Below are 27,337 nucleotides of genomic sequence, written 5' to 3' on the forward strand. Positions count from 1 at the left end.
ATATTTGCACACATAAATGAAAAAGGTCAGATTTCTGTAGAACTAATCAACTGAAAGTGTTTTAAATTACAGTTTTAAATATTTTAATCTCATACATTTGCTTGTTCCACAGCTAGTCATATTTTAACCATCTTCATACTTTAGAAATGAGTAATTATTTTCATAATGAACAGATTTATTTTTTTAATAAATGCATTTTGAAAATACGATAAAATTAAATAGATTTAATAATAATTAATAAACTTTTTTGAGGGAAGAAATCATTAAATATGCATCACATAGTAAGTTTATTACTTTATGTTTAAACTGTGTAGGCTGGGAAACAGTGAAAAGACAACAATATATCTAATTAAGGGTGAAATGTACTTAACTGTCATGAAAATAAATGTCTAAAAATATATAGGTTCTTAAACATGCTTTAAAATAAAAAGATTGCAAATAAATTTTCTTCATGCAAAATATAGCCTGATGTTTTTCTGTGATTTTGGGTGAAATGTGACCTGGACCTGATATTGTGTGTAATATGTATCTTATTTTCTTTATATATATTGTAACCAGATGAGCTATCTCCTGCCAGATATGATGGATATGAGACACACATCTTGAGTCTGTTGTTTAATATGTCTGGCATCTGCATCGTTTGCTGTTGTTGAAGCTGAATGTGTTCCTGGAGCAGCTTTATGATGGAGGAATGCACAACTCTTCATAACAACCACATCACAAACTAGCATGAAGTCATGAAGCACCAACATAAACTTTCAGTGCCATGGATTTAGCGTTCAGTATCATCATCACAGCACATATTTCTGTAAGTGAGTTATCTGACAGCTAGCACTGAGAATAAAACATCCAACCTGCAGTACACGTACCGTCCAGCAGATGGCGGCGGTGACACGCTGAATAAACGGTTGCTGGGCGACGAGGACGCGAAACAGTGCTGCTGCGCATGCGCTGATACTGTCCGGCGCTGAAACTTTGGAAATAAAAACAACGAATTAGCGATCTCATAATTACATTATTAGCTAAGCAAGGCGTTATTTGTTGTTCTTAAAAAGGCATTTCTATGGCTGGTAAAAAGAAGGAGATCAGTTTACAGGTGTGTAGCACGAAACCTGTAATCAGTGTGTGACTGTAATGAGGGGAAAGGCTCTGAGTCTGACTGTAGTTTTATGGTTTGTTTACTTTGTGTGACAAATATATAATCACTGAAAACTCTTCAAAACTTTTAAATGCAGGTAAATATCAATAATGATGATCAATGGAGTGAAGTTTTGGCAACGAAAGGGTTAATAGGTGAGTGAATCTATCTATCTATCTATCTATCTATCTATCTATCTATCTATCTATCTATCTATCTATCTATCTATCTATCTATCTATCATCTGTCAGTCAGTCATCTATCTATCTATCTATCTATCTATCTATCTATCTATCTATCTATCTATCTATCTATCTATCTATCTATCTATCTGTCTGTCTGTCTGTCTGTCTGTCTGTCTGTCTGTCTGTCTGTCTGTCTGTCTGTCTATCTATCTATCTATCTATCTATCGTCTGTCTGTCAGTCATCTATCTGTCTGTCTGTCGTCTGTCTGTCTGTCTGTCTGTCTGTCTGTCTGTCTGTCTGTCTATCTATCTATCTATCGTCTGTCTGTCGTCTGTCTGTCTGTCTGTCTGTCTGTCTGTCTGTCTGTCTGTCTATCTATCTATCTATCTATCATCTGTCTGTCTGTCTGTCTGTCTGTCTGTCTGTCTGTCTATCTATCTGTCTATCTATCTGTCTGTCTGCTTTGTACACAGAAAACTGTTTCAACATCTGTGCTGCACAGTTTTCTGTCTCATTACTCTCTGCTGGTCTGTCTGTCTGGTTTATTATTTGTCAAGCAGAGATGCAGAAGTCTGTAAGTACAGTCTGAGTTTAGCTGTGGTGATTGTTGTGTGTGTCAGTGGTGGATGTGTACCAGCAGTGGTGTGGACCCTGCCGCGCCGTCGTCAGTCTCTTTAGAAAAATCAAGAATGAGCTGGGAGACGAGCTGCTGCATTTTGCCACGGTAAGATAAGCCGCTCTGGAGATTAGATTGCACACAAACAATCATTCTAAATGTCGACATTTCTGTCACGCCGTCTTATCATCCCTGCAGGCTGAGGCTGATGGGATTGAAGCTCTGGAGAAGTACAGAGGGAAGTGTGAGCCCACCTTTCTCTTTTATGCGGTGGGTCTGAAACTGAATGCAAGTTAAAATAAGCAAATAATACATGGGTACGTGTCGCAAAACCTGTTAAGGAAACAAAGAAAAATGTCACTCCAAAATAAATTAACAAAAGAAGAAAACATATTTTGCATATAGACAAAGTTGACTACAATCAAATGTCATGCATTATTCAGCATAGTGCAAAATTATATACAATTCAGCACTTTTTACCCAAATCTCATTACTGTGATGTGATGAAACTATTAATATATATCATTTAAATATATATCATTTAAATTGTAAAGTATTTATGTATCATAGAGGTATCAGTTGCACTGCTATTAATTTATGCTGATATAAATAAAATACTGTTTTAAAGCAATAAGAATTTAATGAGAGTTAAAATAATTGTAATTATTTAAAAACAAATTCAATAGTAAAACATACCGTGCATTATAATAATTTACATTTGGGGAAAAATTGTGCTGGAAATAATGGGAAACAATACAAAAATAAATAAATAAAATAGTCCTAAAGCTATTGAAGCTTGAGCCACAGGAGGAAAACAAATTAAAAAAGGTAATTATGTTTTCTTATCTCATAATTCTGTCAGATATGAACTTAAACAGATATAAACTTGCAATTGCAAGGGAAAAAAATGGAATAGTAAGATAAAAAAAATCTGTGTATCATTCGTTCACTCGTTTTGGTATTTAATATTGAAAGTAGAAAAATTAGAAAACGGCTCCTTTTTTTCATTTCATTTTCATTTTTAATTAGTTTTCTGCTGATTGGTCAGCCGAAGATCAAACCGTGCCGTCATCAGTTCTTCTGCAGTTTTGCGCGGTAGAGCAATAGTCCTCCGCTGCTGCAGGTGTATGGATTGTACTACAGTCATATTTTCATGTATAATTTATAATTTCATGACGATAAAGTTCCCAGGACTATTTTTAAAAATATTTTTATTAAGTCTCTCCATTGTTCCAAAGACTCTAGTTCTCAACTGAATGTGCAGGAGAAGCATTACTAAATTTGGCCAAAGAAAACCTGTTGAAATCAACATTTGTCTATATTAATTTGTGCATTTTTCAAATGTTTATTAAAAGTACAAAAATAAATAAAAAAAAATCTGAAAAGAAGTCAATATTTTACCTTTTCGTGAAAAATTTTGTGTGTACGGTTCTAATTTCAATTTTGGTTTTCAGCATAGTAGTTAAAAATACTATAACCATTCTTTATTCATGTTTTTCGTCTGGGTTAAAAAACGAAAAATGAATGGACGCAAAAGTGCACGGACCTACACGGATTAAACAAGTCATCAAGTTTCATTTTTTATTCCATGGTGAAAAAAAAAACAGAATTGTGTGAGATAGAAACTCAGAATTCCGAGAAAAGTTAGAACTGTGAGATGTAAACTCGCAATTTAAAGAAAAAAAGTCAGAATTCTTAGATAAAAAGTTGCAATTACCTTATGTATAATTTGATTCGGTGGTTGTGGAAATAAGCTTCAATGGAAAACAGGCTTAATTTTGAAATATGTGTTGTTGTGAAAGGGACATGTTCCTGTGAGATGGTGTTCACACCTCATCTGTTTGCTGTACATGATGGGCTGGTTTTGTCATGTTGTAGGGTGGGCAGCTGGTGTCTGTTCTGCGGGGGCCAAACACTCCTCTCCTGCAGAGGGTGATACAGGAAGAGCTAAACAAAGAGAAGAACGTCCTAGAACACGGGGCGGCACGCAGGGCGGTGAGTTACTCCACACATCTGCCTTCATCATTACTGTGTGGACAACAGAGGATGCCTAAATCTGGACGAAAAAAGATTTGGGATGAAATCATGGAAATGTAGTCCACTATGATGCATATTATGTATTGCAAATGTCTTGACTCCACAGCCAACAGAGCAATATTGTCTTTACTGTTCCAATACTTATGGAGGGAACTGTATGTTACCCTGGACCACAAAACCAGTCATAAGCGTCAATTTTCTGAAATTGAGATTTATACATCATCTGAAAGATGAATAAATAATAGTTTGTTAGGATCGGACATTATTTGGCTGAGATACAACTATTTGAAATCCTGGAATCTGAGGGTGCAAAAAAATCAAAATACTCAGAAAATCACCTTTAAAGTTGTCAAATTAAGTTTTTAGTAATGCATATTACTAATCAAAAATTAAGTTTTGATACATTTAGGGTAGGAAATTTACAAAATATCTTCATGGAACATGATTTTTACTTAATATCCCAATGATTTTTGGCATTAAAGAAAAATCGATAATTTTGACCCATGCAATGTATTTTTGGCTATTGCTGCAAATATATCCCAGCGACTTATGACTGGTTTTGTGCTCCAGGGTCATATATATATATATATATATATATATATATATATATATATATATATATATCAGAAATAATTATCACTTATTGTTATGGATCTTTTAAACCATATAATAAATATAATTATTATTATTTAATTAAATATAATTTAATTTATTAATTTATTTTAATAATAGAATTTAATTATATATTGTAATATTATTATTAAAATATTACACATCAGTAATAATGATCACTTAAGGATTTTTTAAACAAGTAACATCATGAAAGAGATTTGATTTTTTCATGTCACTCCAGGTGACAGATGAAGATTTAACTGAGGAAGAAGAGGTGAATGATGATATTAAGGATCAACCACATGATGAAGATATGACTGGTAATGATTTTCCTTCATTAAACATCATGCTTCGTTGTATTTGTCCTGTTGGCTGAATTTACCTGCTCTGGTTTGTGTTGCTTAGTTCCTGTTAAAAAGTCTTGCACAGTGGCGATAATAAAGCCGGATGTGGTGGCACACGGCAAAGCAGATGAGATTATGATGAAGGTAAGAACTCAGTTTAAGGCATAAATGAGCCCAAAAATAAAAGTTCTGTCATTATTTTTTCACAATCAGTCTTATGAAACCTGAAAGTCTGGAACAATATGAAGGTGAAAAAAATGAACTTGCATTTTTTTATAAATTTAAGTTGCTTATATTCATTTGGTATTTTACCCTTTGCACAAGGATAAAGAGCTAAACTATTTATTTCCGAATGCATATTTTGATTCTAGATTCAGGATGCAGGTTTTGTGATTTTGGCCCATGAGGAGAGAACGCTGAGTGAAGCAGAAGCTCAAGACTTCTATCAACACAAAGCCACAGAGGTAAAATGAAAAATATGTCTAAAAATAGCACGTTTTTGAATGTTTTTGCTGATGGTGTGTAATGGCAGAATGCCAGTGTGTCATGTGAAGTGTGTGTGCTTGTGTGTGTTCTTCCAGCCTTACTTTCAGGAGCTCATCCAGTTTATGTCGAGCGGCCCGTCGCATGTCCTGGTCATTTCTAAGACGGAGGGCTGTGAGGACGTCATCCCAGCCTGGCGGGAATTCATCGGTCCACCGGATGCCGAAGAGGCCAGGAGGACGCAGCCGGAGAGGTACTTGATTCCCAGGAAAAGAAATATATAGACTTTATGTGGGATATGACACATGAACATAAGCAGTCCCTTTGACATTTCCATTATGGTAATTAATTTTAAAATTAATTAATTTAATTGTTTAAATCAAAATAGATAGATAAAATAAAATTAACTGAACCAGAATAAAATTTAAGCTGAAGTACAGTACTTAAAATATCTAATACTGAAATAAAAAAAGCTAAATAGAAATATAAAAAAAACTAATAAAACTGACAAAAGCACATAACAAAATTACTAATAAAAACTAAAACTAAAATATAAAAACAGATGCTAATATAAAATAAAATATTTATAAATAGGTATATTTAATAGTATACAAGTTTCATTTTATTAAGATGAACAATATATATATATATATATATATATATATAAAATAAAAAATGTACACATAGAAGCTAATTTAAAATAATCATAAATAATGTATACTATAGTATATAATTAGTACTAAAATAATAAAACATTTATAAACAGATTTATATATATATATATAAAATCTATTTATTATGTATTAATTAATCAATTATATAAAAATCAAGATGTAACAGGATTTGATAAATAATTTGGGGCAAATAATTTTGTTATATAATAATAAATTAATGATGCATATTATATAATAAATAATATATATATATATACATATATCATAATTTACTTAAATTACAATTAAATAAATTATAATACATGTGATTTATAAAAAACAACAACAACCAAGTCTTGTATTTTAAACAAGTTATTAATTACAAAAAAAAAGAAATTATTATAATAAAACTTCCTGTAAAACTCTCAAAATGTAGTTGTGTCAGTCATACATAATAGCATGGTCTCTCTGCGTAGGTCTAACATAGAGTCTCAGTGATTCCCTGATGTGTGTATAATGTAATTCTGTAATTAAATATAATCTAAAAGTGATATGAGGGCGTTGCGTTGTCGTTCCATATTGTGCTCACAGATTTGAGCTCTAACAGTTATAGCACAACACATCCTGTGTGGACTCTTGCCTCCCTCCCTCTGCCCTGGCCGAGAACCAGCAGTGAGACCATCTGCTCTTCTCTTTCTCTGCTTCTCCACCCTTCCATCCATCCATCCATCCTTCCTTCCCTGCTCTCCTCTCTGGCCTCTCTGTGTTCTTCAGCTTGCGGGCTCAGTACGGCACCGAGACTCTTTTGAACGCTCTACACGGCAGCAGCGACAGCGAGCAGGCCAGCAGGGAGCTGGCGTTCTTCTTCCCCCACTTCAGGATGGCGATGGCGGACTCGGGCTCGGAGCGGGCCGGGCCGGAACAGGAGCATGTGGAGAGGACGCTGGCGCTCATCCGCCCAGACGCTGCCAGGGAAAACAGAGGCATGTGCCAACATTACGTTTACACACGCAGACAGATACTCCTGCTTTCAATGAGTGCTTTAAACTAAACTAACTAACTCACAGACTGCCTCTTAAAAGTTTGGACACACTTGACTCAGTTAATTTCTAATGAACTTGATATGCAGCCACAATGAAACACTTTGACATTTATTGATTACTACATCATTCCCATACATCCATTTCAGTGTTATTTTATGAGTATTACTATATTATAGTATTATAATTTGCATTAATTCTTAAAATATTTATTTTTAAATATATTTTATATAATTATAATGTTTTAAGCTTTTTTTATTTTCAGTTTTCATTTTAATTTTAGTTTAGGTTTTATTAATTTTGTTGTGTGCTTTTTCCATTTTTTTATATTATATATATATATACATATATATATATATATATATATATATATATATATATTATATATTTATTATTTACATTTTAGCATTATTCTAGCATTAGTTGCAAGCTATCATTTGTATTAATAAAATATTTATAAATATTTTAATATTTTAAATATTATATTTTATATAAATATTAATGTTAAAGTGTTATAAGATTATTTTAGTATATTTTTAGTTTTCATTTTAATTATAAGTGCTTTTGCCATTTTTGTAAGTTTTTTTAATATATATATTTCTTTGGCTTTACTTTTATTTCAATGTTGTTTTAGTATTATTTACAGTATATGCTATTTTAAATTGTATTAATAAAATATTTATTAATACGTCATTCATATTTTAAATATAATATTTTATATAATATTAATGTTTTAAGCATTTATATTTAATTTTCGGTTTTAATTAAATTTTAGCAATATAATGTGCTTTTGCAAGTTTTAATAGATTTTCTAAATATTTCTATTCAGTATTATTTTTATTTCAGTGTTATTTTAGTATTATTTATATGCTATTATAATTTGTATTAATTTATAAAATATTTATTAATATTTAAAATATAATCTTTTATATAAATATTGTAAGCTTTTATTTGTTATTTTCAGTTTTCATTTTAATTTTAGCTTAGACGTTAGTAAATTTGTAATGTGCTTTTGCCAATTTTATTAGTTTTATTTCTATTTCTAGTTATTTCTATTAAGCTTAATTTTTATTTTAGTTTTAGCAACATTTGTAATTTTTCATTAACATTTTTAATATTAACATTTAGTTTTTGTTAACAATAACAACAATGTTCCATTTGTGTTATTTTGTAGTTTTGATGACTTTACTGTTATTCCACAATGTATCTAATCTTTTGACTGCTAGTGCAGGGAGATTAAGCTGGAGCTCTTACGGTCAGGGAGAGGGAGTAAAGTGTAGATGTGTTTGTAGAGGAGATTCAGGGCCGGATCCATGAAGCAGGATTCACAGTGGCCATGCAGAGAGAGGTCATGCTGTCTGAGGATCAGGTCAGGCAGTTCTACAGCGATCATCTGGAGCAGGAATACTTCCCCAGCCTGCTGGAGAGCATGACCAGGTGAGCGATCGCATTCATCACACATCTGATGCTGTGGAAAAACCACAAGGGGCTGTGCCGAGTCAAGCGGTTAATTACTTAAAACAGCAGCAACCGTGATATGATAAATCATGCCAGTTTTCAACATATACAGTACAAGCATGCATTATTAATAATCATTTGAATTATTGCCAAGCAATGTAGCTTGTGTAATTTTATAATGGTTTCAGAACCAGTCAGAACCTTTCAGACTCATCCAATCATGCTCTCTGCTTAAAGGGACAGTTCACCAAAAAAAAATTATTCTGTCATCATGTACAAACCCTCATGTTGTTTGAATTTCTTTAGTCTGCTGAATGGCTACCAGCAACTGTGGCTAACCAAACCAACCAAATGAAATGCATTTTATAATTATTAAGGCCAGTTTGGATGTCAAAACATGGATATTATCGTTACCTAAATTTTTTTTACAAAGAAAATCAAAATGAGTGTTAAATTATAGTATCATTACTTAAAATAAATGTTACCTGAAATGTTCTTAAATATATATATATATATATATATATATATACATACACACACACACACACACACACACAAATATATATATATATATATATATATATATATATATACTGTATCATTTTTGTTACTTAAAATATATGTAGTATTTCAGCAACATTCCTCACTTTTGTTTCAACTAAAACTAAATCAACTAAAGCTAATATATAAAAAGTAATAAATACTATATATATATATATATATATAAAAAAAAACTAAATTATTAAAAGTTTAAAATTACAGTTCAAACTAAATATAACAATATAATCTAATTCAAAATATTAACTACAACTACAATAGTATCAATGATACAGAAACAAATCTTGTGTCAAAATAAGAATTATTAATATAATTATTATATATATAATATAGCATTCATTCTGAATTATGAATGTTGTTTTATCAAATCTGAAGAGGATGGTAAAAGAACAAGTGATTTATATCTTCAATTTAAGCTTAATTGTAATCTTAGCTACACAATTTCTAATTGCATGAAAATACTGTGTAAATGACGTGAAGAGTGTCATGAAGAGTCTCTGCTGTCGTTCACAGCGGGCCTGTGTTAGCATTAGCTCTAGTGAAGGAGCGAGCCGTGGAACACTGGAGGAACATCCTGGGACCCAAAGACCCCATCCAGGCTAAGAACGAGCAACCTGACAGGTAAACTGAGGTTTATAATAGTTTGATTTCTTCAGGACATTTCCCTCATTTGCTCAAATCAGTGTGTTATTGTATGCCATATGTTTATTTATAGTAATGTGTTTAATGGTCAGTGTGTGGTTCTGATGTAGTCTGCGAGCCCAGTTTTCCTGCGGGAGCTCCAGCATTAATCAGCTTCACGGCAGCGGAAGCTCAGACGAGGCGGAGAGGGAGATCGGCTTCTTCTTCCCACCGGAGGACACGCTCGCTGTCATCAAACCAGACACTGAACACAAGGGTATCACATCAGCAGTCACCCCGAACACAGACCAAAGAGTGGAGAGGGATATTAGCTGTGTGTTTGAGCTGTGCAGTTCAAACTCATGCTTTTAAAACAACTGTATCACAGCAGCGCTGACACGACGGCAGAAGACCGAAAGTTTTAGCTTTTAGTTCTGTGTAAATTAAATAGTGTATCAACACACTGTGAGGAAAAAGGAGGTCGTGAGTGGTGAAACAGACAGCAAGACAAGACAAAATATAATTCATTATCAACATGTAAGAAACAAGGCAAATTTGGGATGCAAATATGATGCCAGCTACAATTTGAAAGTTGAATCGATGCCAATGGGAGATTTAATTTTGTTTTAAGTTTTAAAAAGAAGAATTTATAAATAGAAAATAGAAAGTCCAAAAGACTTTTGCAACATTATTAATGTCACTTTTGATCAATTTAATGCTGATAAATAAGTGTTAATCTCTTACTTTATTAAAATCTTACTGACCCCAGACTTACAAATGTAGTGTATATAAAATGAAAATGTAAGTATATTAATAACAAGAAACTCACAGTTTATTTGGCTCATATCAGAGGAAATCCTGGAGGAGATTCGGGCCAGAGGATTCACCATCTCCCGTCTGAAGGACACGGTTCTGGGCAGAGAGATGGCAGAAGAGTTTTATAAAGAGCACCGGGACAAACCCTTCTTCAGTCAGCTGGTGGATTATATGTGTCGGTGAGTTCACCATTAAACGTGACTTAACTGAGCTGGAAGGCTTCATGCAGAACACAGGTAAGATAAAACATGGTTTATTTCTCTGCAGCGGCCCGTGTACGATGATGGTTCTGACGAGGGAGAACGCGGTGGAGGAGTGGAGGGCGGCCATGGGCCCCACGGACCCCAGTGAGGCGAGACAAGCGGCCCCGGGGTCTCTGAGAGCACGCTTCGCTAAAGACATGCTGGAGAACGCCGTTCACGGATCCTCCAACACTCAACACGCGGACCAGAAGATACAGTTCCTCTTCGGCGACATCAGCTCTGAGAACGTGGTCATCGACGGCGCTGCTTCTCCTGCATTAGGTGCCTCCTCCATCTGTAAAGATAAATGTTCTAATACAAGTGTTTTCATCTGGGGATAAAATGCACTTTATATTTACATAATATAACAGGGTTTCTGCAAGTTTTATGAAGGTAAATTTAGGACTTTTAAGACCTTTTTAAGACCAATTAAAGACAATTTAAGGAATAAACTGAAGGGAACACAATTTTTTTCAATAAAGAACACAATAAGTTGCATTACCAGCACTTTAAAGTTTGAAACTTCAACTTCAAACTAATCTCCATTACTTTTTACAAAAAATAGCTGAAATAGAATATGGAACTTTACTTTTTGTGTGATCACAGGGTAATGTTCTTCCTCAGTAGCTTTGTCTTGTTTTCCTGTGCAGATGTCTAAAACTTCTTTGATCAAGGCAGATGCAAGAATGACATATGATAAGAAGTCTTGTTTTCTGAGAAATACATCAAAATGAACTGAGTTTATGTTGAAAAAAGGGACAAATATCTGCCATCTGCAACTTTTCATATCCCATTTGCAGATATTTGTTCTTGTTTTAAACGTAAACTCACTTAATTTTGTTCAGTTTCTCAAAATACAAGCCTTCATATAGTAATTTAGCATCTCAAGTAAATGGGTCTTGATTTAAGAATGTTTAGATATTTGAATTGAAAAATAAAGCAATAACACTGAGATAGTATTTTTTTTTGTTTTTGCTTTTTTGTAGTGCATGCAACATTGAATGCCATGACGTTATGAATTCCAATTTGTAAAAGGGCGAATTAAATTTTTAAATCTTTATGTGTGTATATAGATATATGTATTTAAGAATAACATTTAATGAATGTCCTGCTATCTACAGACACAGAAGAGAGCTTTGCAGAGCTAAAGAATCTACAAGCTTCAAGATCTCCATCATTTAATGACCTGAAGAACCAGACAGAGCCGAGCTCAACAGGTTTAAAACTGAACAAACTAGTCCAAACATATAAACTGTCAATATTCACCCTCATGTTTCTCCAAGCACATACTCTCATATTTGCCCATCACTATGAGCTGTCACTGCATATACAGAATGAACAGGTGAATAAATAATAACAGAAGATTTAAGGTCAACTGTTCCTTTAGTCCAGGGTTTCCTAAACAGAGATTCAAGAGTTGATGAAAAGCTAATGAAATGGATCATTTCAAAAGTCACATGTAAACACAAAAGTCAGCATTCCCCTTCCTCTCCATATCCAGAAGGAGCTGAAGAAATGAAGCCTGAGACGACAGAGAGTCACCCAGCATCCTCTGATGAGACCGAAGCACTAGAGACGTCCACATCCAGCCCGCAGGATGCAGGTCTTTATCTCAATGACTCGTCATGTACAAGTCAAGAACCCAATGGAATCGAATGGATAGTTAAAATAAGTAAATTAGGCTGCACAATTAATCGAAATCAAACTGAAATCACAATATAGCTGTAACGTAATATTAATATGGAATTTAAAGAAATAGTTTAATTTAGCTCAAAGGGAATCATTTATGATTTTATAGGGAATTTTGAACAGACTCACTGTTACGGCGATTCACTGAATGAGCCGTATAACAAACTCTGCACTGATATTAAAATATAGTGAAAACACTATTAAACAGCACAGTAGCAAGATCGGCGGATTAAGACATTAACTTGTGAGCACAAAACACAAGATACTTCTCTTTTCAATATAAATAAGATTTTATTTGGTAAACCTAAGACAAACTGATCTAACATGAACACAAGCATTCACACGGAAAGAGAGAAAGTAAGGAAAGGATGAGTTTAAGAGAATGGAAATGTGAAATCCCAAGTTTACAGCAATATGTTCAATTGCATAGACCTGAACAACCATCAATCACTTATTTAACCCTCGCTTTGAGTTTCTCAGTGAGGCTAAAATTGATATTATAGACACCAATTCAGTTAGAACCTGGAGGTGTTACTTGCTTGCTTTGCCTGTGTTAAGGGGTTTGCTTTGTGTCGTCGTCTTTGCAGACAGTGCCTGATTGGCTGGAAGTTCAGTAGTCTTTGAAGTGAGGTCTTGGGCGTTGGCTGAAAATGCAGAGTTGGTCTGGTTGAAGTTTGAAGCGAGGGCAGTCGGAGCTGAACTTTGCATCAAACTTACATTAGAACACGAAACTCCACGGAAAGAAAAGAAACTAAAGTAAAAGAATAAAAATAAAAGGAGGTAATGAGACTAGGTGGTTTTCTTCTCATTGTGGTAGCAGCTGGCACGTGGGCCAGAGCACGCTCAAAGAGCAGCGTCAAAACGCGGTGGCAAAAGAGAAGAAGAGGAGAGAGAGAGACTAAGAGGACCAAGAGAGCATTTTTAAGAAGAAGAGAGAGTTTGATGGTGTCCTGAGTTTTTAAACTCGGCTTTCAGACCGTCCCATCTGGACGTCTTGATCAATTAGATACTGTCCTTGCTCGGGGTATTGCTTTGTTTCTCCACCCCATCAATAAATCAACATGTTATCTGTTCAGTCAGAGGTCCGAACTTTACAGGTTCTTGCAAAGTATACTTTTGAACATGATTTCTATAACAAGACTATGATACATTTGACAAAGAATTGATTGGAAGAAACATTTAAAGCATGAACTCATACATACCAAACACGCATAGGAATCCTTCAGCTATTCAATAATGATTAAAAAGACATACATAATATTTGATTAAAACATGATAGTCTAATATGTTGGTTACAAACATAATATTGGGTTCTGCATAGAAATGTCATTTTAGGATGATTTTATGTGCATATGAAAAAGACAGTCTTTGTATAGTTCTATGGAGAACGAAGGCATGTTCTTTAGACAAATGAATTTTGGTTTGGTCTGTCTTCTGTGTCGGGGAGAAGTCAGTCTAAGGAAGCTCGTGACTTCCAGCCTGGAACACGTGATGGCCATCTCTTTGACCATCAGTCTTGATTATTTGCAACAAATTTGATGGTCTCCTTCCTGAATTGGAATTATCAATAAGTGTTCTTTTGTCTCAAGGTTGTAAGCTGTTCTGTGAATAAGTTGGTTAGTTTGCTTGCTTCAGACTAGTGGTGCCAGAATCTAATTTATGACATTGTCCTGTTTCCTTGGGGTCTCTCTGAATTCCAGCTCCTCAGGTTTCAATGTTCTGATGCATCTTAAATGAGTCTGATTCAGTCTCTGATATTCTACATAGCCCAGCGTGATTATCAAATCAAAGATCGTGATTTATTTAAATAAACATATAGCCTGGCCTGGTGCACTGCATTTCACTTCATTTACTTAAAATCTCAAGGTTTTGAATGTTTGAAAATGAAGAATTAATATTGTAACTTGCAGTGTAAAATAAATACTGTTAAAATGTTTTTATTTTTATTTTACATTACAATTATAGTTTACAACAGTAATACAAGTCTGTCTTAATTTTTAGAGGTCAAATTAATAATAATAGGCCTAATAATAATTATAATAGTACGAAAATAATAAAGATATACATTTTTGGCCGAGTCATGCAGCCCTATATATAAATAATATTAAAAAATAAAACTATTTAAGCTTTTTATGTTTACTTGTATGTCATGTAATCATTAACGAACCTCAGAGAATCATAAACCATGTGTCATTAAATTATTGAAGTATTAACTTCTGAAATAAAAATGTCAGACGGGACTTTTTTAACATCTAAGGGGCTCATCTGACAAAAAAGTTTGAGAGTCTCCGCTTTAGTCTATTAACTAGAAGTGAAAAAAGTCACACTAAAGTCAGCATTCCCCATCTTTTCCAGATCCAGAAGCTGCTGAAGAAATGAAGCCTGAGACGACAGAGAGTCACCCAGCATCCTCTGATGAGACCGAAGCACTAGAGACGCCCACATCCAGCCCACAGGACGCAGGTCTTTATCTCAATGACTCGTTTATACACTGATCCTTCAGACATGAGACTAAATCTGTTTCCACTTTGGACATTAATGGTTAAATATTAAGGGAACATTTATAAAATCAAAGTCCGCCTTCAAACATGAAGGTCCATATTTCAGAAATCACAGGCTCTGGTGAGGTTTATGATCCTAATTTTTTTTTAACTATAATACTCTACATCAGCCCCGTCACCCGTTGTAAAGAAATAGATTTTCAGGTCATTTCACTCATTTTAAATAGGTCCTCTATTAATAGCTATCAAAACCAGAAAACACAATGGCTTATGCACTTTAATACACAAATGAATGTGATCAGACTTCAGAGTATTTTTATCTGGTGGTGTTGATGCATTGAGGTACAGCAGGGAACACTGAAAGAAAATGGAAGCAGCAGCTTGTTGGATTCAAACATAAATAAGACGGATTAATCAGAAATAATTCCTTGGTGAATTAGCGTTTGTTTATTTCAGCTCTGAATTGTTTTTGGTCTCATGTCTTAAGATTCAGTGATCTGTTAGACAAAAATCAATGACGTTGTACTGGAATTACAAATAAACTTTATTACTTGTGATGTAAAGTTTGTATTCTGTATTTCAGGGGATCAGGAAAATGAGTGAAATCTGTACAATCATCTGTCAAAGACGAATACAGGTAAAAAAAACATTCATGAGAACCAGTATTACTGTAATTAAAAAAACAGTGTAATCTGATTCACAAGCAAATGACTCGGTGACAGATTCATTAAAAGAATCAGTTCATACAAGAATCAGTCTTAAACTGAGGCAATTCAGCTGTTTGTAAGTGTTGCTATACTAGTCGAGTTTTTGCATTTTTACATTTTTGTTTAAGGGTTAATCATTTTTTGTCTGTGTTGTTTGTTATTTTTATTAGTTTCGATTTTTTATGTCTATATAGTTTTATTAGGTTGTAGTATATTTAGGGCCCAAGCCAGTAAGGCGCAGGGCCCTATTGTTCTTCTAAGGATTATTAGGGCCCAAGCCAGTAAGGCGCAGGGCCCTATTGTTCTTCTAAGGATTATTATTTTTTTTTTTTTTTTTTTTTTTTTTTTTTTATTTCAATCATCCGGGCACTTTTGGGGGCCTTAACGTGCCCGAAAACTCTCGAAAATTGGCACGCACATTGGAACCTGCGGCCATTAGGACGCCGCTGAGGCTGGGACCCGGGCGTGGCACAGGGGCTCTACGGCGCCCCCTGGAAAATTGTCAGAAAACTTGATGTATAGCTCACACATACTTGCACGTATTCATATGAAACTCGGTACACATATAGAACTCATTGAGCTGAACAACTTCCGCGCAGCATGTCATAGGCTCCGCCCAACAGGAAGTCGGCTATTCAGGGCTGTTTAAAAAGCGCATGCTCTGGAATTTGATATACTCCTCTGAGGATTTCCATACGATTGCCACCAAACTCGGTGAACATGATCTCAAGACATTGGGGACGCTAAATTGCGAAGATATTTTTGATATGTCGAACGGTTTGCCCGTGGCGAGGCGATGAAGTTATGGCGAAAAATGAGACCCAGGAAATGCCTAATAACGTCCACATACATTGTATGATGTTGATCAAACTTCAGTGATTTGTTCGTTGTATGATGCCGATCGGATAGATGTGACTATAATGACTGAAAGTTATAGCGCCACCAACTGGCTGCAGGAAGTGTGTCGTTTTCAAAATGCTTTGAATTCAGCATCTTATTTTTACTCGATTTGCTTCAAACTTCACCAGAATAATGTCAAAACACGGCCGATGTAAAACTGTGAAGGCAATATTGATATCTAAACTTATGTTGCCATGGCAACGTGTCAAAGTTGAAAATTCGTTTCTGGTGATTTTGAGGCAGATAACATGTTTAGAATGTCATGAAACTCAACACACATATGAGTATTAATGATAGTTAGACACTGGAAAAAGCTCATAAACGGGCGTGGAAGAGGCACTCTTTAGCGCCACCTTTTGTCAAAAATGGGGGGGTTAGTTTTAGCTACAGACACCAAACTTGGTACATAAATTGTTCTTATTAATCCGGACAACTTTCTAATTTACAGTCATTAGCTACGACCAACAGGAAGTCGGCTATATTTATTTTAATGTGGGTTTTTTTTTAAAACGGGCTGTAAACAAATTAATACTCCTCCAAGCAGAAACACGGAAATCACACGAAACATTTTTTATCATGATGCCAAAATACTGAAGATGCTAAATTGCGGACGGATTTAGGATATCTTGAACGATGATTTAATGGCAATTTATTAAAGTTACAGTAAAAAAGATAATTTTTATTTTTTTTTATCTTTTAAGAGCAGCTTCCAAACACTTCATAAAAAATTACATACACAGAACAATACAGTCTGAGAATATGTGATTAATTTCATGAATTTACAATACACTATGCTTAGGAGAAAATTTAAAAACTATCAGAGAGTTGATATAATGCTTCTGAGTGAGAGGTCCTGTCAGCCTGCAGCTGAGTGAGGGGTGGGGGTGGGGTGGGCTGTGAGTGACTGTGTGAGTGACTGTGTGGATTGAGGCAGTGGGTGAGAGAGAGAAAGAGAGAGAGAGGGTCTGTTTTTTTAAAATCTTTAAAAAATGCTTATAAATCATTAAAGATTTTGATAACACTTTATAATAAGGTCTCAATTCTTAACATTAGGAAATGCATTAATTAACGTGAACTAACAATGAAAAATATATTTTTACAGCATGTTAATTCTTCCATGATAGTATGAACTAACAAAGAACTTTTTTTTTAAAGCATTTATTAATCTTTTTAATGTTAGAAAAATAATCATGTTCAAAAGATTAACTTTAAAATGTAATAATATATAAACACATTTTGGAATTAATATTCATCAACATTAAATGGTATATAATTATTAATGATTATATATATATAATGATAGCTACAGACACCAAACTCGGTACATAAATTGTTCTTATTAATCCGGACAACTTTCTAATTTACAGTCATTAGCTACGACCAACAGGAAATCGGCTATTTTTTTTTTTATGTGTTTTTTTTTTTTTTTAAACGGGCTGTAAACAAATTCATACTCCTCCCAAGCAGAAACCAACAATTCACACCAAACATTTTTTCACATGCTTCCAAGATACTGAAGATACTACATTGCGGACGGATTTAGGATATCTTGAACGGTGATTTAATGGCAATTTATTAAAGTCACAGTAAAAAATAACACTTTTCTTTTTTTTTATCTTTTAAGAGCAGCTTCAAAACACTTCATAAAAAATTACATACACAGAACAATACAGTCTGAGGATATGTTATTAATTCCATGAATTTACAATACACTATACAGAGGAGAACATTTTCAAACTTATCAGAGTTCTCCTGTCTCTGTGCTTCTAATGTGTGCGGTAGGTGACTGGGTGGGTGACTGACTGTGTGAGTTCAGTGAGTGTGGAGGGAGAGAGAGAGAGAGAGAGAGAAAGAGAGAGAGAGAGAGAGGGTCTGTTTAAACTTCTCAATAAAATCCTTAAAAAATGCTTATAAAGCATTAAAGGTTTTGATAACACTTTATAATTAAGTCTCATTTGTTAACAGTAGGGAATGCATTAATTAACATGAACTAACAATGAAAAATGTATTTTTTACAGCATGTTAATTCTTCATTGATAGTATGAACTTACAATGAACTAACAATGAACAAAATATTTTTAATATTAGAAAAATAGTCATGTTCAAAAAATAAAACTTTAAAATGTAATAATATATTAACACATTTTGGAATTGATTTTGATAAACATTAAATGGTATATATTTATTAATGATGTAAATTAACAACAGTTAAATAATGTTGTTTTTTAACATTGGTTAATTCACAAATAACATTAAATATTAACAATATATTTTTTACTTTATTAATTTGTGTTAGAAAAAATTATTCATGTTAGTTAATGGAAAAATAAATCATTAAAAAAAGCTTATAAATCATTAAAACCTTTGGTAACTATAATAATTTCTCATTTGTTAGCATTAGTAAATGCATTAACTAACATCAACTACCAATGAAAAATATATTTTCACAGAATTTAAAGTTTTATATGTTGTTCTGTGTGTGTGTGTTTCACTGAGTTGATGGTTTGGATTAACCCTTTAATTGCCGTATCCCTTAAAACCAAACTGCCAGAGGGTTACTGTGATGCTTGTGCTCGCTGGGCACCGTTTTATCGATGCCACCGGGGTGGCGTATGCTGACGGCTTGGGCCCGTCATCGCTGCTCGCAGCTATATTTAGGGCCCAAGCCAGTAAGGCGCAGGGCCCTATTGTTCTTCTAAGGATTATTATTAGGGCCCAAGCCAGTAAGGCGCAGGGCCCTATTGTTCTTCTAAGGATTATTATTTTTTTTTTTTTTATTTTTTTTTTTATTTTTTATTTCAATCATCCGGGCACTTTTGGGGGCCTTAACGTGCCCGAAAACTCTCGAAAATTGGCACGCACATTGGAACCTGCGGCCATTAGGACGCCGCTGAGGCTGGGACCCGGGCGTGGCACAGGGGCTCTACGGCGCCCCCTGGAAAATTGTCAGAAAGCTTGATGTATAGCTCACACATACTTGCACGTATTCATATGAAACTTGGTACACATATAGAACTCATTGAGCTGAACAACTTCCGCGCAGCATGTCATAGGCTCCGCCCAACAGGAAGTCGGCTATTCAGGGCTGTTTAAAAAGCGCATGCTCTGGAATTTGATATACTCCTCTGAGGATTTCCATACGATTGCCACCAAACTCGGTGAACATGATCTCAAGACATTGGGGACGCTAAATTGCGAAGATATTTTTGATATGTCGAACGGTTTGCCCGTGGCGAGGCGATGAAGTTATGGCGAAAAATGAGACCCAGGAAATGCCTAATAACGTCCACATACATTGTATGATGTAGATCAAACTCCAGTGGTTTGTTCGTTGTATGATGCCGATCGGATAGATGTGACTATTATGACTGAAAGTTATAGCGCCACCAACTGGCTGCAGGAAGTGTGTCGTTTTCAAAATGATTTGAATTCAGCATCTTATTTTTACTCGATTTGCTTCAAACTTCACCAGAATAATGTCAAAACACGGCCGATGTAAAACTGTGAAGGGAATATTGATATCTAAAATTATGTTGCCATGGCAACGTGTCAAAGTTGAAAATTCGTTTCTGGTGATTTTGAGGCAGATAACATGTTTAGAATGTCATGAAACTCAACACACATATCCATTTTAATGATAGTTAGACACTGGAAAAAGCTCATAAACGGGCGTGGAAGAGGCACTCTATAGCGCCACCTTTTGTCAAAAATGGGGGGGTTAGTTTTAGCTACAGACACCAAACTCGGTACATAAATTGTTCTTATTAATCCGGACAACTTTCTAATTTACAGTCATTAGCTACGACCAACAGGACGTCGGCTATATTTATTTTAATGTGGGTTTTTTTTTAAAACGGGCTGTAAACAAATTCATACTCCTCAAAGCAGAAACACGTAAATCACACCAAACATTTTTTCTCATGATGCCAAAATACTGAAGATGCTAAATTGCGGACGGATTTAGGATATCTTGAACGATGATTTAATGGCAATTTATTAAAGTTACAGTAAAAAATAGATTTTTTTTTTTTTTTTATCTTTTAAGAGCAGCTTCCAAACACTTCATAAAAAATTACATACACAGAACAATACAGTCTGACGATATGTGATTAATTTCATGAATTTACAATACACTATGCAGAGGAGAAAATTTAAAAACTATCAGGCAGTTGTTACAATGCTTCTATGAGTGAGAGTTCACTGTCAGCCTGCAGCTGAGTGAGGGGGTGGGGGTGGGGTGGGGTGGGGTGTGAGTGACTGTGTGGATTGAGGAGCTGGGTGAGAGAGAGAAAGAGAGAGAGGGTCTGTTTTTTTTAAATCTTTAAAAAATGCTTATAAAGCATTAAAGGTTTTCATAACACTTTATAATTAAGTCTCATTTGTTAACAGTAGGGAATGCATTAATTAACATGAACTAACAATGAAAAATATAATTTTTTACAGCATGTTAATTCTTCATTGATAGTATGAACTTACAATGAACTAACAATGAACAAAATATTTTTAATGTTAGAAAAATAGTCATGTTCAAAAGAGAAACTTTAAAATTTAATAATATATTAACACATTTTGGAATTAATATTGATCAACATTAAATGGAATATAATTATTAATGATTATATATATATAATGATAGCTACAGACACCAAACTTGGTACATAAATTGTTCAACAACTTTCGGACAACTTTCTAATTTACAGACATTAGCTACGACCAACAGGAAGCCGGCTTTTTTTTTTTATGTGTTTTTTTTTTTCAAAACGGGCTGTAAACAAATTCATACACCTCCAAGCAGAAACCACAAATTCACACAAAACACAGAACAAGACAGTCTGAGGATATGTGATTAATTCCATGAATTTACAGTACACTATGGCGAGAAGAAAATTTTAAAACTTATCAGAGATATCCTGTCACTGTGCTTCTAATGTGTGCGGTGGGTGACTGGGTGAGTGACTGACTGTGTGAGTTCAGTGAGTGTGGAGGGGGAGAGAGAGAGAGAGAGAGAGAGAGAGAGTCTGTTTAAACTTCTCAATAAAATCCTTAAAAAATGCTTATAAAGCATTAAAGGTTTTGATAACACTTTATAATTGAGTCTCATTTGTTAACAGTAGGGAATGCATTAATTAACATGAACTAACAATGAAAAATATATTTTTTAAAGCATGTTAATTCTTCATTGATAGTATGAACTTACAATGAACTAACAATGAACAAAATATTTTTAATATTAGAAAAATAGTCATGTTCAAAAGATAAAACTTTAAAATTTAATATATTAACACATTTTGGAATTGATTTTAAACATTAAAACATTGATTTCAACATTAAATGGTATATATTTATTAATGATGTAAATTAACAACAGTTAAATAATGTTGTTTTTTAACATTGGTTAATTCACAAATAACATTAAATATTAACAATATATTTTTTACTTTATTCATTTGTGTTAGAAAAAATTATTCATTTTAGTTAATGGAAAAATAAATCATTAAAAAATGCTTATAAATCATTAAAACCTTTGGTAACTATAATAATTTCTCATTTGTTAGCATTAGTAAATGCATTAACTAACATCAACTACCAATGAAAAATATATTTTCACAGAATTTAAAGTTTTATATGTTGTTCTGTGTGTGTGTGTTTCACAGAGTTGATGGTTTGGATTAACCCTTTAATTGCCGTATCCCTTAAAACCAAACTGCCAGAGGGTTACTGTGATGCTTGTGCTCGCTGGGCACCGTTTTATCGATGCCACCGGGGTGGCGTATGCTGACGGCTTGGGCCCGTCATCGCTGCTCGCAGCTATATTTATTATTTTTTTTTTTTTTTTTTTTTTTTTTTTTTTATTTTTTATTTCAATCATCCGGGCACTTTTGGGGGCCTTAACGTGCCCGAAAACTCTCGAAAATTGGCACGCACGTTGGAACCTGCGGCCATTAGGACGCCGCTGAGGCTGGGACCCGGGCGTGGCACAGGGGCTCTACGGCGCCCCCTGGAAAATTGTCAGAAAGCTTGATGTATAGCTCACACATACTTGCACGTATTCATATGAAACTCGGTACACATATAGAACTCATTGAGCCGAACAACTTCCGCGCAGCATGTCATAGGCTCCGCCCAACAGGAAGTCGGCTATTCAGGGCTGTTTAAAAAGCGCATGCTCTGGAATTTGATATACTCCTCTGAGGATTTCCATACGATTGCCACCAAACTCGGTGAACATGATCTCAAGACATTGGGGACGCTAAATTGCGAAGATATTTTTGATATGTCGAACGGTTTGCCCGTGGCGAGGCGATGAAGTTATGGCGAAAAATGAGACCCAGGAAATGCCTAATAACGTCCACATACATTGTATGATGTTGATCAAACTCCAGTGGTTTGTTCGTTGTATGATGCCGATCGGATAGATGTGACTATTATGACTGAAAGTTATAGCGCCACCAACTGGCTGCAGGAAGTGTGTCGTTTTCAAAATTATTTGAATTCAGCATCTTATTTTTACTCGATTTGCTTCAAACTTCACCAGAATAATGTCAAAACACGGCCGATGTAAAACTGTGAAGGGAATATTGATATCTAAAATTATGTTGCCATGGCAACGTGTCAAAGTTGAAAATTCGTTTCTGGTGATTTTGAGGCAGATAACATGTTTAGAATGTCATGAAACTCAACACACATATCCATTTTAATGATAGTTAGACACTGGAAAAACCTCATAAACGGGCGTGGAAGAGGCACTCTATAGCGCCACCTTTTGTCAAAAATGGGGGGGTTAGTTTTAGCTACAGACACCAAACTCGGTACATAAATTGTTCTTATTAATCCGGACAACTTTCTAATTTACAGTCATTAGCTACGACCAACAGGACGTCGGCTATATTTATTTTAATGTAGGTTTTTTTTTAAAACGGGCTGTAAACAAATTCATACTCCTCAAAGCAGAAACACGTAAATCACACCAAACATTTTTTCTCATGATGCCAAAATACTGAAGATGCTAAATTGCGGACGGATTTAGGATATCTTGAACGATGATTTAATGGCAATTTATTAAAGTTACAGTAAAAAAGAGATTTTTTTTTTTTTTTTATCTTTTAAGAGCAGCTTCCAAACACTTCATAAAAAATTACATACACAGAACAATACAGTCTGAGGATATGTGATTAATTTCATGAATTTACAATACACTATGCAGAGGAGAAAATTTAAAAACTATCAGACAGTTGTTACAATGCTTCTATGAGTGAGAGTTCCCTGTCAGCCTGCAGCTGAGTGAGGGGGTGGGGGTGGGGTGTGAGTGACTGTGTGAGTGACTGTGTGGATTGAGGAGCTGGGTGAGAGAGAGAAAGAGAGAGAGGGTCTGTTTTTTTTAAATCTTTAAAAAATGCTTATAAAGCATTAAAGGTTTTCATAACACTTTATAATTAAGTCTCAATTGTTAACAGTAGGGAATGCATTAATTAACATGAACTAACAATGAAAAATATAATTTTTTACAGCATGTTAATTCTTCATTGATAGTATGAACTTACAATGAACTAACAATGAACAAAATATTTTTAATGTTAGAAAAATAGTCATGTTCAAAAGAGAAACTTTAAAATTTAATAATATATTAACACATTTTGGAATTAATATTGATCAACATTAAATGGAATATAATTATTAATGATTATATATATATAATGATAGCTACAGACACCAAACTTGGTACATAAATTGTCCACATTAAGCCGGACAACTTTCTAATTTACAGACATTAGCTACGACCAACAGGAAGTCGGCTTTTTTTTTTTTATGTGTTTTTTTTTTTCAAAACGGGCTGTAAACAAATTCATACACCTCCAAGCAGAAACCACAAATTCACACCAAACACAGAACAAGACAGTCTGAGGATATGTGATTAATTCCATGAATTTACAGTACACTATGGCGAGAAGAAAATTTTAAAACTTATCAGAGATATCCTGTCACTGTGCTTCTAATGTGTGCGGTAGGTGACTGGGTGAGTGACTGACTGTGTGAGTTCAGTGAGTGTGGAGGGGGAGAGAGAGAGAGAGAGAGAGAGAGAGAGAGAGAGTCTGTTTAAACTTCTCAATAAAATCCTTAAAAAATGCTTAAAGCATTAAAGGTTTTGATAACACTTTATAATTGAGTCTCATTTGTTAACAGTAGGGAATGCATTAATTAACATGAACTAACAATGAAAAATATATTTTTTAAAGCATGTTAATTCTTCATTGATAGTATGAACTTACAATGAGCTAACAATGAACATAATATTTTTAATATTAGAAAAATAGTCATGTTCAAAAGATAAAACTTTAAAATTTAATATATTAACACATTTTGGAATTGATTTTAAACATTAAAACATTGATTTCAACATTAAATGGTATATATTTATTAATGATGTAAATTAACAACAGTTAAATAATGTTGTTTTTTAACATTGGTTAATTCACAAATAACATTAAATATTAACAATATATTTTTTACTTTATTCATTTGTGTTAGAAAAAATTATTCATTTTAGTTAATGGAAAAATAAATCATTAAAAAATGCTTATAAATCATTAAAACCTTTGGTAACTATAATAATTTCTCATTTGTTAGCATTAGTAAATGCATTAACTAACATCAACTACCAATGAAAAATATATTTTCATAGAATTTAAAGTTTTATATGTTGTTCTGTGTGTGTGTGTTTCACAGAGTTGATGGTTTGGATTAACCCTTTAATTGCCGTATCCCTTAAAACCAAACTGCCAGAGGGTTACTGTGATGCTTGTGCTCGCTGGGCACCGTTTTATCGATGCCACCGGGGTGGCGTATGCTGACGGCTTGGGCCCGTCATCGCTGCTCGCAGCTATATTGAATCATTGTTCCCCTATGAATTTTTTTTTAATTTCAACTATCCGGGGGGTTTTGGGGGCCTTAACGTGCCCGAAAACTCTTGAAAATTGGCACGCACATTGGAACCTGCGGCCATTAGGACGCCGCTGAGGCTGGGACCCGGGCGTGGCACAGGGGCTCTACGGCGCCCCCTGGAAAATTGTCAGAAAACTTGATGTATAGCTCACACATACTTGCACGTATTCATATGAAACTCGGTACACATATAGAACTCATTGAGCTGAACAACTTTCACGCTGCATGTCTTAGGCTCCGCCCAACAGGAAGTCGGCTATTCAGGGCTGTTTAAAAAGCGCATGCTCTGGAATTTGATATACTCCTCTGAGGATTTCCATACGATTGCCACCAAACTCGGTGAACATGATCTCAGGACATTGGGGACGCTAAATTGCGAAGATATTTTTGATATGTCGAACGGTTTGCCCGTGGCGAGGCGATGAAGTTATGGCGAAAAATGAGACCCAGGAAATGCCTAATAACGTCCACATACATTGTATGATGTAGATCAAACTTCAGTGATTTGTTCGTTGTATGATGCCGATCGGATAGATGTGACTATTATGACTGAAAGTTATAGCGCCACCAACTGGCTGCAGGAAGTGTGTCGTTTTCAAAATGCTTTGAATTCAGCATCTTCTTTTACCTCGATTTGCTTCAAACTTCACCAGAATAATGTCAAAACACGGCCGATGTAAAACTGTGAAGGGAATATTGATATCTAAAATTATGTTGCCATGGCAACGTGTCAAAGTTGAAAATTCGTTTCTGGTGATTTTGAGGCAGATAACATGTTTAGAATGTCATGAAACTCAACACACATATCAGTATTAATGATAGTTAGACACTGGAAAAAGCTCATAAACGGGCGTGGAAGAGACACTCTATAGCGCCACCTTTTGTCAAAAATGAGGGGGTTAGTTTTAGCTACAGACACCAAACTCGGTATATAAATTGTTCTAATTAATCCGGACAACTTTCTAATTTACAGTCATTAGCTACGACCAACAGGAAGTCGGCTATATTTATTTTAATGTGGGTTTTTTTAATCATGATGCCAAAATACTGAAGATGCTAAATTGCGGACGGATTTAGGATATCTTGAACGATGATTTAATGGCAATTTATTAAAGTTACAGTAAAAAAGATAATTTTTTTTTTTTTTTATCTTTTAAGAGCAGCTTCCAAACACTTCATAAAAAATTACATACACAGAACAATACAGTCTGAGGATATGTGATTAATTTCATGAATTTACAATACACTATGCTTAGGAGAAAATTTAAAAACTATCAGAGAGCTCTTAGACTGCTGAGTGAGAGCTCCCTGCCAGCCTGCAGCTGAGTGAGGGGTGGGGGTGGGGTGGGGTGTGAGTGACTGTGTGAGTGACTGTGTGGATTGAGGAGCTGGGTGAGAGAGAGAAAGAGAGAGAGGGTCTGTTTTTTAAAATCTTTAAAAAATGCTTATAAATCATTAAATAAGGTCTCAATTCTTAACATTAGGAAATGCATTAATTAACGTGAACTAACAATGAAAAATATATTTTTACAGCATGTTAATTCTTCCATGATAGTATGAACTAACAAAGAACAATTTTTTTAAAGCATTTATTAATCTTTTTAATGTTAGAAAAATAGTCATGTTCAAAAGATAAACTTTAAAATGTAATAATATATTAACACATTTTGGAATTAATATTGATCAACATTAAATGGTATATAATTATTAATGTTTATATATATATAATGATAGCTACAGACACCAAACTCGGTACATAAATTGTTCTTATTAATCCGGACAACTTTCTAATTTA

At 34.3% G+C, this 27,337-nt stretch overlaps 1 protein-coding gene across 1 annotated transcript in view; it reads left to right on the forward strand.

The window, feature by feature from the left end:
- The first annotated feature begins 920 nt into the window (after positions 1–920).
- Positions 921–27,337, forward strand: part of LOC306877060 (thioredoxin domain-containing protein 6-like) — a 42,580-nt gene continuing 16,163 nt past the window's right edge. Inside the window, exons 1-19 of the mRNA XM_079428589.1 lie at positions 921–1,096; positions 1,236–1,293; positions 1,946–2,049; positions 2,140–2,211; positions 3,820–3,936; positions 4,832–4,910; positions 4,996–5,078; positions 5,306–5,398; positions 5,516–5,670; positions 6,845–7,053; positions 8,403–8,547; positions 9,640–9,747; positions 9,879–10,024; positions 10,598–10,742; positions 10,831–11,087; positions 11,927–12,022; positions 12,307–12,408; positions 14,850–14,957; positions 15,579–15,632. Coding sequence (XP_079284715.1) covers positions 1,064–1,096; positions 1,236–1,293; positions 1,946–2,049; positions 2,140–2,211; positions 3,820–3,936; positions 4,832–4,910; positions 4,996–5,078; positions 5,306–5,398; positions 5,516–5,670; positions 6,845–7,053; positions 8,403–8,547; positions 9,640–9,747; positions 9,879–10,024; positions 10,598–10,742; positions 10,831–11,087; positions 11,927–12,022; positions 12,307–12,408; positions 14,850–14,957; positions 15,579–15,598 — 2,130 coding nt within the window. The 5' untranslated portion in view covers positions 921–1,063 and the 3' untranslated portion in view covers positions 15,599–15,632. The remainder of the gene's footprint in view (positions 1,097–1,235; positions 1,294–1,945; positions 2,050–2,139; positions 2,212–3,819; positions 3,937–4,831; positions 4,911–4,995; positions 5,079–5,305; positions 5,399–5,515; positions 5,671–6,844; positions 7,054–8,402; positions 8,548–9,639; positions 9,748–9,878; positions 10,025–10,597; positions 10,743–10,830; positions 11,088–11,926; positions 12,023–12,306; positions 12,409–14,849; positions 14,958–15,578; positions 15,633–27,337) is intronic.

Source organism: Barbus barbus (assembly GCF_936440315.1).
Source record: "Barbus barbus genome assembly, chromosome: 11".
Lineage (NCBI taxonomy): Eukaryota > Metazoa > Chordata > Actinopteri > Cypriniformes > Cyprinidae > Barbus > Barbus barbus.